Source organism: Vitis riparia, chromosome 4 (genome assembly GCF_004353265.1).
Source record: "Vitis riparia cultivar Riparia Gloire de Montpellier isolate 1030 chromosome 4, EGFV_Vit.rip_1.0, whole genome shotgun sequence".
NCBI lineage: Eukaryota > Viridiplantae > Streptophyta > Magnoliopsida > Vitales > Vitaceae > Vitis > Vitis riparia.
In genome coordinates, this window is record NC_048434.1 from 10,647,317 (window position 1) to 10,659,522 (window position 12,206).

The following is a 12,206-nucleotide window of genomic DNA, read 5'->3' on the forward strand; positions in this document are numbered from 1 at the left end:
CTGTTTATTCGTTTCTAATACCATGTTGTATTTCTTGCTATCTTCAGGACAGCCGAAACGACATCTTCTTACAACAGGATGGAGTGTGTTTGTCAGTGCCAAAAGACTTGTTGCTGGAGATTCTGTCCTATTTATTTGGTATTCTTTCTCTTATGTTTTTGCTATATCAATCCTCAACTTCTCATTAGATTCTTGCAGATTAAGATTTATTAATTATCTACTTATCTTTTAATTTCCATCATTAGGAATGAAAAGAATCAGCTTCTTTTGGGAATTCGTCGTGCTACTAGGCCACAAACTGTGATGCCATCTTCTGTTTTATCAAGTGACAGCATGCACATTGGACTCCTTGCTGCTGCAGCTCATGCTGCTGCCACTAATAGCTGTTTCACAATCTTTTATAATCCAAGGTGGCAATTCAAAGTTTCTTATGCAAATTTTCATTCTCTCTTTCCTCTAATATCTTTCTTATGTCCAGGGCTAGTCCATCTGAGTTTGTCATACCCCTTTCGAAATATGTTAAAGCAGTATTTCACACTCGTGTTTCTGTTGGAATGCGTTTTCGGATGCTTTTTGAGACCGAGGAATCAAGTGTTCGCAGGTATTATGCTAATTAATAATTCACTATGACATTAAGTACCTTCAATTGATTCATATTTGTTGAAAGATTATGTTTCTTTAGTTAGTTTAAATTTGTGTTATTTAATATAAGATCAGATCAGATTTGTTTGTTAGGCAACTATCTTATCTGATCAGGGTGTTTATTTTTAAATTTATTTTTATGTTCCTAGATTTTAGGTCAGGCAAGAGGTTATCTTTGGCTTCTGTTTTACATTTGTTGTAACTCTATAAATTAGAGTTTGATGCAGTGGAAAAATGCGGTTGAATAAAAAATTATTTTTTTCAATTCAATATGGTATCAAAACACTCTGATTTCCTAAAAAAAGGTTATTATCCATGGTTAAAACAACAATGATTGGCCATGCTTGTGATGGAGCCTCTAGAATATCCTTCGAGGCAATTACCAAACCATCCAACTCTGTTTCTACCAGCAATATTGTTGAATCTCACACCCTGTAGATTACCCAACATAAATTAAATGGGACCAATTGTTTGGACTGGTCCCAATCTGTCCTTCTTGTCATTCGCAGCAAGGGATGACTAGGCTACTTAACAGGGGAGACTCAAAAACCAGCAGCAACTGAACATGGCTATCTCACATGGGAATTCAAGAATTCCATGGTGATGGCTTGGCTGGTAAACTCGATGGGACCTAAAATAGGGTGGAATTATCTCTCTTACAAGACAATGAAAAAGATTTGGGACATTGCTAGGGTTATGTATTCAGATCTTGGTAATGTTTCTCAACTCTTTGAACTACAGTTTGAACTCAAGGAGAAGAAGCAAGGCGATTCCACAATGACACCTTGATTGGTTTGTGGCAGGAGTCAGATTTGTTTGATGATAACACTGGGGCTTGCCCTGATTGTAGTGTAAGATATACCAAGAAACTGGAGAAAGAAAGGTTGTTTGCTTTTCTCCATGGTCTTAGCCTTTGCTGAAGTTAGACGGGAAGAAAGTAGAAAGTGAGTAATGCTCAAAACCTCCAAGGATCCATCAGCCGAATCCTTGCTGCAAAACTTTGCTCTTGTCACAAAACGTAGTAGTTTGGCCTCTGGAGAGCAGCGTCCAAATTATGGAGAGCAGCGGCCAAATTTTGGTGAGTAGCGTTGGACTCCTAACCTGCGTGAAGGGCGATGGAATAATCGTGTATGGTGTGATCATTGTTAGCGATATAACCATAGTTGAGAAAATTGTTGGAAATTACATGGGAAACCAACAAATTGGCAACCAAGAAAGCAAGGTGATGGACGAGGATAGCAGGCCACAGTAGAGGACAACAAGCCACATGGACATTCTACTTTTACCATTGAACAGATGACAAAACTGCAATAACTTTTCATGCAGGCACAATTCCAGCAACACAATACTCAACCTAATCCTACTCCCTCTAGTTCTATAGCCCAAAAAGGTAGCTTCTCATTTGCCCTGACCACAAAATCAGCAACTGTCGAGTCATGGATTATTGACTTCGGTGCACTCGACCACATGACGGGCAACCTTGACCTGTTTACTAATAATACACTATGCCTTGGGATTTTTAAGATTTAAATTGTTGATGGCTCCTTGTCATCTGTGGCTGGCAAAGGAACAGTGTCCATTTCACCTAATATAACACTACACTCAATCCTCCATGTTCCTAGTCTCAATTGCAATTTGGTTTCAATTAGCAAATTAATTAGGGAGTTGCAATGTGTGGTTAAATTTTTTCCTTATTGTGAGTTTCATGATTTGTATTTGGGGAGGACGGTTGGCAGTGCTAAGGAACATGATGGTTTGTACTACTTAGAGGATCACAAACAAGTCGTGAATAAACAAGCTCAAGCTTTAAGTAGTGGATCTGTTCTGATTCCCATTTCTGTTTCAGATAAGATTATGTTATGGCATAAAAGATTAGGGCATCCTAACTTCTCCTATCTAAAAAGATCATTTCCCTCGTTATTTTAAAGTAAAGATCTAAATTTATTTTAGTGTGAGATATGTCAATTAGCCAAGCATACACGAGTTGCTTATCCCATCCGACCTTATAGAATGTCGAAACCGTTTTCAATGATTCATAGTGACATTTGGGGACCTTCGAAAGTAAATAATATCACAGGAGCTAGATGGTTTATCACCTTTATTGATGATCACACATGTCTATTTTAGGTCTTCCTACTTAAGGAAAAATCTGATGCTGAGTCCACCTTCCATTTTTTTCACCAAATGATCAAAACCCAGTTTCAAACCCACATACAAATTCTACACACAGATAATGGTCGCGAATACTTTAACGCTATCCTTGGGACCTACCTTAAGAATAATGGAATTGTTCATCAAAGCACTTGTGTTGGAACCCCACAATAGAATGGCATAGCTGAATGAAAAAATAGACATTTATTAGAAGTTGATTGTCCTATAATGTTCACAAATAATGTCCCTAAGTTGTTTTGGGGAGAAGCCATCCTCACTGCCTCTTATATTATAAATCGTCTTCCATCTAGGGTTCTCCAATTTCAAACTCCCTTACAAATCCTACTCCAAACCTATCCTCACCCACGATTAATCCAAAATCTTCCCATAAAAACCTTTGGTTGAATTGTCTTTGCTCATATTTCCACTAATACCAAGCTTGATCCTTGAGTCACAAAATGCCTTTTCCTCGGATATTCACCATGCCAAAAAGGATACAAGTGCTATTGCCCTAAAACTAGAAAACTGTTTGTCACCATGGATGCTACTTTCTTTGAGGACCAACCATGCTATCCAAATCCTTCTCTTTAGGGGGAGAAATTAAGTGAAGATTGTCTTTGGGATTTCTCAACTATTCCTCTTCTAATGTCAATCGGGTCACCAAATTTGTCCAAACCTCCAGCTGAGTCAATTATGGTACTAATAATTATGGAAAATATAGAAACAAAGTTGGGAACAGGAGGAGATTTTCCCATGCTTAATCACCAACCTAAGCTTCGTGTTTATTCGCGAAAGACAAAGCATCAGGTTCCTCAGGAAGTACTTGCTGTCACACTCCAATAGCACTGGCAAGAGACTGAATCGGAAACAAATCCCGAATCTAAAGGAGTCTTAGGGTGGGAAGGAGTCTCAAGTTTCCCGGGCAATCAACAAGAAGATATGTTGCAACAACAAAATGACTTGGACTTTGACATGCCAATTGTAGTCAGGAAAGGTATTAGATCATGTACAAAGTATTTGATATCCAACTATCTGTCCTACAACAACCTATCTTCACCATATTAGGCTCTAAGTGAAAAAATTATAGTTAAGAACTGTAAAGAGATGAGCCTTAGGGGAGGAAGAAGTCGATTTGTGGTGGAGTCCAAATTATTTGAGATTGTGGTTGAGGATTCGAGTGGAAAGTTGAAAGGATGTATATGGGAGAGAAGTAGGGGTTTTGCTTCTTGGATTAGATTTGCGGGGGCTAGCCTTCGTTGTCTTTTGGAAGGCGTTGAAACCAGTTGTAGAGAGGTGGATGATCAAAGATGGGTTATTGAATGGTTGGAGGGAAACAGAAAGTTTAGAATGGAGCGACGGTTGAACAAGGTAGGGAGGTTCATCCTATGCTCTGTTTGAGATATGGAAGCAAAAGATATAGCATTATCTTCCCTGAAGGGAAGGGTTAGGCCAGTGGATGGAACACTTTGGCCGTGAGGTTGAGAGGTCTTGGAGTGACACCGTCAGAAGGATTAAAGTTCATCAATGTGCCAGAGGCTCCGTTCAAGCTGAAGGGAGTCTTGAAGGTTCAGTGGAAGGAAAAGGGGGTGGAATGAAGTCTTTTGCAGAAGCTGTTAAATCGACCCCGAGAAGGGCGGGTGAGTCAGTGTGGTTAGAGGTAGGGGAAAAAGAGGTGTGTGGAAGATTAGAGCAACTGAAACATTGTCTAATAGGGAGGTGGGGTTCTATCTCAGCCCCATTACCTGATTTGGATTACGTTAGGTTCTGGACCCGTCAAAATTGGGAGGTTAAGGGGAAGTTGTCGATTGCCGTGTTAGGCAGGGGTATTATGATGTTCGATTTCGATCTGGCTCAAGAGGTTGAGTGTGTTTTGGCCAGAGGCAAAAGAAGCATTAAGGAAAATTGTCTTATCTTGGGCAAATGGAACCCAGAGGTGGGGTGTTCCTGCAAGAACTCCATTGCCGTAGAGACATGGGTAAGGGTGGTCGGGCTCCCACTCCATTTTTGGAGTTTTGAGGTGTTTAAAAGAATTGGAGATGGGTGCGGAGGATTTATAGCAGTGGATGAAGGAACCAAATCCATGTCTGAGATGCAATGGGCGAGGATTTTGGTGAAGCGTGCAGATTAGGAGGTCCCTAACTCTGCTCATATAGTTTTGGGGACGGGGTGCTTTTCCCTCCATCTATGGTGGGAATCTGCACCTTGGTTCTCGCAGGTGGTACCGGCGGGAAGCTCTTCCGGGAAGGGCGGGCTAAGGGTAGGCGAAGAAGTTGTTGGGTCTCATCGGGTGGCTTGTTGTGGGAGTCAAAGGAAGGGGGTGGAACAGTTGTGGTTGTAGGCGGAGGTACAAGACGTGGCGCGTAATGGAGGGAAACCACCCATACCTTCTGATGAGGCCTCTGTAGAAGGGACTGTTGAGAGGAGATGGGTTGGTGGTCCAGCCGACCTAGTGGGAGGGGGTAGGGAGTCCTCTCCCATCAGTCTGGTCAATTGTGGTAGTGGGCTGGCAGGCCCATGCAGTGGGCCTAGCTGTGGTCCTTTAGCTTTAAGCTGTGGGGAGGCCCAAGACTTTAGTCTTGTAAGCCGGGTGGTTTTGGGCCGGGATCCAAGGCCCAGTCCCCTAAAGAGCTCCTTAAGAGAGGGGGTGTCGGGTGAGGCTTGTGGGCCTGTTTAAGCTGTCGCAATGGAAGATGGGGCCTTTTATGGAAACGAGACCCAAATCTCGCTTCCTAGGGCTTGGATTTTGTAGTTGCCTTCCAAATCCAGGGGTGCAAGTCAAGACTCAAGAGGAGAAGCCGATCCCCTTGTCGGGTTGCCGCGAGACTCGATGATGCGATACTCCTCACAGATGATGGATCGGGGGCTCTTGACTGACGAAGCACTTTGCGAAGAGGCTTCCGGTATGTCGATCTCTGTTTTATTCCTTTGGGGGGTCGGGATCTCTCTTCTCCTTCTCCTTCTTTTTTTGGACGGGCGACGTTGAATGAGGGGTCCTTCGGTGTTTCGGTTTCTAAGGTCAACGAAGAGAAGCAGACTCCGTTGAGTATCATTCTGGCTGACGGTAGCAATGGGGTGCTAGCCTCTAAGGAAGAGAAGCCAATGGCTGGAGAAGGTCCAGGTGGGGAGTTTGAGGGGTTGCTTTAGGATCTGGATGGTTGCCGGTGGGACGACAGTTGCCTGGAGAGGTTTAGCAAATTCTTAGGATTCTCCACGGAAGGTTTTGAAGGCGAAATCCTGAATTTGCTCCTAAGGACTAAGAGAAGAAGAGAGCAAAATTTGAAGAAGGGCACGTCAGGGACCATTAAGTTTGATCGGGAGTTGAAAAAACTTGAGTGGTCTATCAATTATAATGGGGCGAGAAAGGAGAATTTTGTAGTCAGAGAAGGTGGGGTTAGAATCTCGACAGTTAGATGAAGCTAAAGATTCTATCTTGGAATGTCAGAGAGGCTAATGACAGAAATAAAACATAATCAAGGCCCTAATCAGATCGCAAAAAGTGGATGTGGTGTGCTTGCAGGAGACCAAAATTCAAGAAATGTCCCAAGGGGTTATTCATAGTCTTGGCGTGGGAAGATTCTTAGGTTGGGGAGCTGTGAATGCAAGAGGGGCAGCTGGAAGGGTGGTGGTTTTCTGGGATAAGAGAGTGTTGGAGTTAGTAGGCCTGGAAGTGGGAATCTTCTCAATCTTGTGTTGATTCAAGAACTGTGAGGATGGGTTTATGTGGTTCTTTACGGGGGTCTACGGCCCTACTTTGAAAAGGTATAGAGAACCTTTTTGGGAAGAGTTAGGTGCAATTCGAGGTTTGTGGTCTGATCCCTGGTGCATCGGTGGGGACTTCAATGTTATTAGATTTCCCAGTGAACGTAGTAGAGAAGGAAGATTGTCTGGTGCTATGAGAAGGTTCTCGGAGGTGCTAGATGAGCTGACTTTAAGTGATTTGCCTCTTCAGAGGGGTCCTTATACGTGGAGTGGGGGGCTGAATGGCCAATCAAGGTCAAGACTAGATCGTTTCCTAATTTCGGAGGACTGGGAAAACCATTTTAGTGGAGTGTCTCAGTGCACACTCCCAAGGCCTGTGTCTGACCATTCCCCAATCCTGTTAGATGGGGGTGGAGTTAGGAGAGGTCTTATTCCTTTTCGTTTTGAGAATATATGGTTGAAGGAGGAGGGATTTAAGGATCTTCTGAAGGGCTGGTGGCAAGGTTTAATTACAGTGGATCTTATAGCTTTGTCCTCTCAGAAAAACTAAAGGCCTTAAAAGTTAAGCCGAAGAATTGGAATAAGGAAGTCTTTGGTAAAGTGGGGGTGAACTTGAGGATGGCTTTGGGCAAAGTTTCTTTTTGGGATGATCAGGAGAGGCAGAGAGTGTTAAATGAGTAGGAGTTAAAGGCTAGAAAGGAGGCCAAGGAGGAGTTTAAAAAGTGGGCGATTATGGAGGAAATCTCGTGGAGGCAGAAATCAAGACAAACATGGTTGAAGGAAGGAGATAAGAACACGATTTTCTTTCATAAGATGGCAAACTCCAACAGTAGAAGGAATTGTTTGAAAAAGATTAAAGTCAATGGTAACTGGCTTTTAGAAGATCAAGAAATTCAAAGGGGAGTGGTGAGGGCCTATCAGGACTTGTTATCGGATCCTGGTGGCTGGCACCCGAGTATGAGCAGCATGGAGTTTGATAGAATTGGGAGAGAGGAGGCTGCCAGGCTGGAGGAGATGTTTTCCTTGGAAGAGGTGTATTTGGCCCTATCGGAGCTGAATGGGGACAAGGATCCTGGACCGGATGGATTTCCCATTGCTTTCTGGCAGTTTTGTTGGGATTTTGTCAAAGACGAAATAATGGGCTTCTTTAAGGATTTTTTTGAGAGGGGGAAATTTGTTAGAAGTCTTAACTCCACATTCCTGGTTTTAGTCCCTAAGAAAGGCGGGGTTGAGGATTTACGTGACTATAGATCCATCAGCTTGGTGGGTGGTCTGTACAAGATTCTCGCCAAGGTCCTAGCCAATAGGCTGAAGAAAGTAGTGAGTAAGGTGGTGTCTCCTACCCAAAATGCCTTTGTTGAAGGAAGACAAATCCTTGACGCAGCGTTATTGCTAACGACGCCATAGACTCGCTGTTGAAAGGGGACGAAGCTGGTGCGTTATGCAAACTGGACCTAGAGAAGGCTTACGACCATATTAACTGGGATTTTCTGATGTCAGTGATGCAAAAAATGGGTTTTGGGGAGAAGTGGGCTGGTTGGATCAGGTGGTGCATCTCCACCGCTTCCTTCTTAGTTCTAATCAACGGTTCGCCTATGGGTTTCTTCTAGAGCACTCGAGGGTTAAGGCAAGGGGACCCCATTTCCCCCTACTTGTTTGTCTTAGGAATGGAGGTCTTAAGCTGCCTCATTAACAAAGCGGTTAGGGGGGGCTTCTTGACCGGCTACAGGTTAAGGGGTAGGGGTGGAAATGGGATTCAAGTATCTCACCTGTTGTTCGCGGATGATACGTTGGTCTTTTGTGAGGATTCCCAAGACGAAATGGCTGTTCTAAGCTGGCTTTTAATGTGGTTTGAAGCCATTTCTGGTCTGAACATCAATTTGAACAAGAGCGAAATTCTGCCGGTGGGAAGAGTTGAGAATGCCGAGGTTTTGGCTTCTGAATTGGGTTGCAAAGTGGGTTCCCTTCCCTCCACTTATTTGGGGCTACCTCTAGGTGCTCCTCACAAATCGGTGGTTGTGTGGGATGGTGTGGAAGAAAGGATGAGGAAGAGACTCGCTTTGTGGAAGAGGCAGTTCATTTCTAAGGGGGGGAGAATCACTCTCATTCGGAGCACTTTGGCTAGCATGCCGATCTATCTTATGTCTTTGATGCGTATTCCAAGAGTTGTAAGATTGAGGCATGAGAAAATCCAAAGGGATTTCCTTTAGGGTGGGGGTGCGTTGGAGAAGAGGCCTCATCTTGTAAAGTGGGATGTGGTTCGCTCTCATAAAATGAAGGGTGGCTTGGGGATTAGAAAATTTTCTATCCTCAATAGGGCCCTGTTGTGTAAATGGAGCTGGCGTTTTGCGGCTGAAAGAGAGTCTTTTTGGAAGCTTATTATTAGCACAAAGTATGGGGAAGAAGGAGGAGGGTGGATCTCTCGTGAGGTTAGGGAAGGCTATGGGGTGGGGTTGTGGAAGGAAATTAGAAAGGAAGGCGTTCTAATGTTTAAAAACGTTCCCTTCACTGTAGGGGATGGTAGAAGGGTGAAATTTTGGAAGGACATTTGGTGTGGAAACATTCCCCTTTGTGAGGTTTTTCCTTCTTTGTTTGCCTTTGCGGTCTCTCAAGATGCGTGGATAGCGGATTGTTGGTATTCTATGGGGGATGCAGGGGGATGGTATCCTTGTTTTTCTAGACCATTTAATGACTGGGAGTTGGAGGCGGTGGCGAGTCTCCTTTCGTTCCTTCAAGGAAAGAGGCTTAATGTTGGGATGGAGGATAGAGTGTTGTGGAATGTTTCTAAGAATGTGATTTTCTCTGTAAAATCCCTTTACAATACTCTTGATTCTGGTGGTGCAGTCCCGTTTCCGTGGAGAATCATATGGAGCCCTTGCGTGCCTACTAAGGTGGGTTTTTTTGCTTGGGAAGCTTCTTGGGGGAAGGTGCTAACCCAAGATCAACTCAAAAGGAGGGGTTGGATTTTAGCAAACAGGTGCTTCTTATGTTGTGATGACGAGGAGACAATAAACCACATCCTTATTCATTGCCCCAAGATGAGGGTGTTGTGGAATCTTGTGCTTTCGTTGTTTAGGGTTAATTGGGTCCTTCCGCTTACGGTTAGAGACACTCTCCTTGGTTGGTCCGCTTCCTTTGTGGACAAGAAGCGTGGGAAGACTTGGCGGGCAGCTCCCCTTTGTTTATTTTGGACGATTTGGAAAGAAAAAATAGGATAGTTTTTGATAATGTGGCTTTGTCGATCCAAAGATTGAAAATCTCCTTTGTTTGTAATCTTTCCTCTTGGTCTAAGTCTTGTTTAGATGGAGAAACCCGCTCCTTAATTAACTTTGTGGATTGGTTGGGTTCTAATTGAGGGTTGGTGAGTGTATGCTTCCTTGTGTTTTTTGTTGTGGGGCTTCTCGTGTATACTTCCTGTATGCTTCGGGTTGCCTTCTTGCTCCCTTCTTTTAATAAAATTTTCTGTGTTTATCTATAAAAAAAAAAAGTGAAAAAATTACAGTTGCAGAAGTTCCTACAAGAATTCATGAAGCTCTATAAATTCCCAAGTGGAAAGCTGCAATTATGGAAGAGATGCAAGTCTTAAAAAAGAATGATACTTGGGATATTGTGGAGCTACCAAAAGGGAAATACCTAGTGGACTGCAAATGGGTTTTCACCATCAAGTATAAATCAGATGGCAATATAAATAGATACAAGGCTCAACTAGTGGCCAAAGGTTTTACCCAAAGTTTTGGTGTCGATTACAATGAGACTTTTGCTCCAATTGCTAAGCTTAATACCATTAGAGTACTGTTTCAACTAGCTGCAAACCTTGATTGGCCGCTTCATCATATGGACGTGAAGAATGCTTTCCTTAATGGGGAACTTGATGAGGAAGTGTATATGGACTTACCCTCCGGATTTGATGGGGATTATGAAGGTAAAAAAGTATGTAGGTTTAAGAAATCTCTCTATGGATTGAAACAGTTACCAAGAGTTTGGTTTGATCACTTCACAAAGTCTGTAAAAAAATATGGGTACAATCAGGGCTAGACGGATCATATATTATTCTTCAAGCACTCTCAAAATGGGAAAGTGGCTATTCTAATAGTGTATGTAGATGATATTATACTTATAGAAGATGACTCGGAGGAATTAGTACAATTAAAAGGATTTTTAGCACAAGAGTTTGAGATCAAGGGTCTAGGTCAACTGCGGTACTTCTTAGGCATGGAAGTGGCTAGAACAAAAAAAGGGATTTCTATATCCTAGAAGAAATACATAATTGACTTATTGAAGGAAACAAGCATGCTTGGTTGCAAGCCATCTGATACACCTATAGAATGGAATGACAAACTAAGAATGAAGGCAGGTAATCCAATAGATAGGGGGAGATACTAGAGATTGGTTGGAAAACTAATATACCTTGCTCACACAAGACTTGACATAGCTTTTGCAGTGAGTTTAGTTAGTCAATATATGCAAGACCCATTTCAAGAACATCTAGATGCTGTGCATAGAATATTGAGATACCTAAAGACTATACCTGGAAAAGGGATATTCTTTGGCAAAAATGAGAAGAGGGGTGTGGAGGCTTATACAGATGCAGATTGGGTGGGTTCTATTGATGATAGAAAGTCAACAACAGGATACTGCACTTTTGTATGGGGAAACCTAGTCACATGGAAGAGCAAGAAGCAGAATGTTGTGGCCCGGAGTAGTACAGAAACTGAATATAGAGCATTAGCATGAGCAACATGTGAGTTGATCTGGCTTCAAAGACTGTTGGAAGAACTCAAGATACCAAGTAAGAAACCTATGAAGCTTTTTTGTGATAACAAAGCTGCGATTAGCATTGCCTACATCCTAGTTCACCATGATCACACGAAGCATGTAGAGGTGGATAAGCATTTCATCAAGGAAAAAGTTGAAAATGGAGTGATCTGCATGACTTATGTACCAACCACACAACAAATAGGAGATATACACACCAAAGGACTGTCCAGACATATTTTTGAAGATTTGGCAAACAAGCTGGGAATGATAGATATCTATTCACCAACTTGAGGGGGAGTGTTGAAAGATTACGTTTTTTTAGTTAGTTTAAATTTATGTTATTTAATATAAGATTAGATTTGTTTGTTAGACAACTATCTTATCTGATCAAGTTGTTTATTTTTAAATTTATTTTTCTGTTCCTAGATTTCAGGTTAGCTAAGAGGTTATCTCTGGCTTCTGTTTCACATATGTTGTAACTCTATAAATTAGAGTTTGATGTAGTGGAAAAATAAGGTTGAATAAAAAATTATTTTTTTCAACTCAATAATATTTTCACATTACTTGCATTATGCAATGACATTTTTTATATTCTGAGGCTTCTATGATGTTGAAAACTTTTAGCAATTTTATGGCATTTGTTTTGCCATTTCTGCAATTTGTTGAGTTAATATCCTTTCAGTCTTTGATCAATGATGAATGAGCTAGAATTATGGGCCACTAGAAAATATTTATTATGTGGAGGAAGTGTTCCCTGCAAACTAGTATGGAAGGGCAGGCCATTTTTATAGGTTTTACCTTTGGGGCAAAGCAGATTTTTGAGTGGATTGCCAAATAATTTCTGCCTTAAAACTAAGATTTTATGTTTAAATCATTTGCCTCTATTGTAAGCTTGTAGTGAACCCCTTAGATTAGAGCATGTAAACGTAGAGGCCAACGGTTTATTTGCCTGTTGG

At 42.1% G+C, this 12,206-nt stretch overlaps 1 protein-coding gene across 2 annotated transcripts in view; it reads left to right on the plus strand.

Moving 5' to 3' along the window:
• LOC117912834 (auxin response factor 8) overlaps positions 1-12,206 on the plus strand; it is a 48,665-nt gene that overhangs the window by 28,094 nt on the left and 8,365 nt on the right. For both annotated transcript variants that reach the window (XM_034827575.1, XM_034827576.1), the window contains 3 exons: positions 48-138; positions 246-410; positions 479-601. In XM_034827575.1, the coding sequence (XP_034683466.1) occupies positions 48-138; positions 246-410; positions 479-601 (379 nt within the window). The remainder of the gene's footprint in view (positions 1-47; positions 139-245; positions 411-478; positions 602-12,206) is intronic.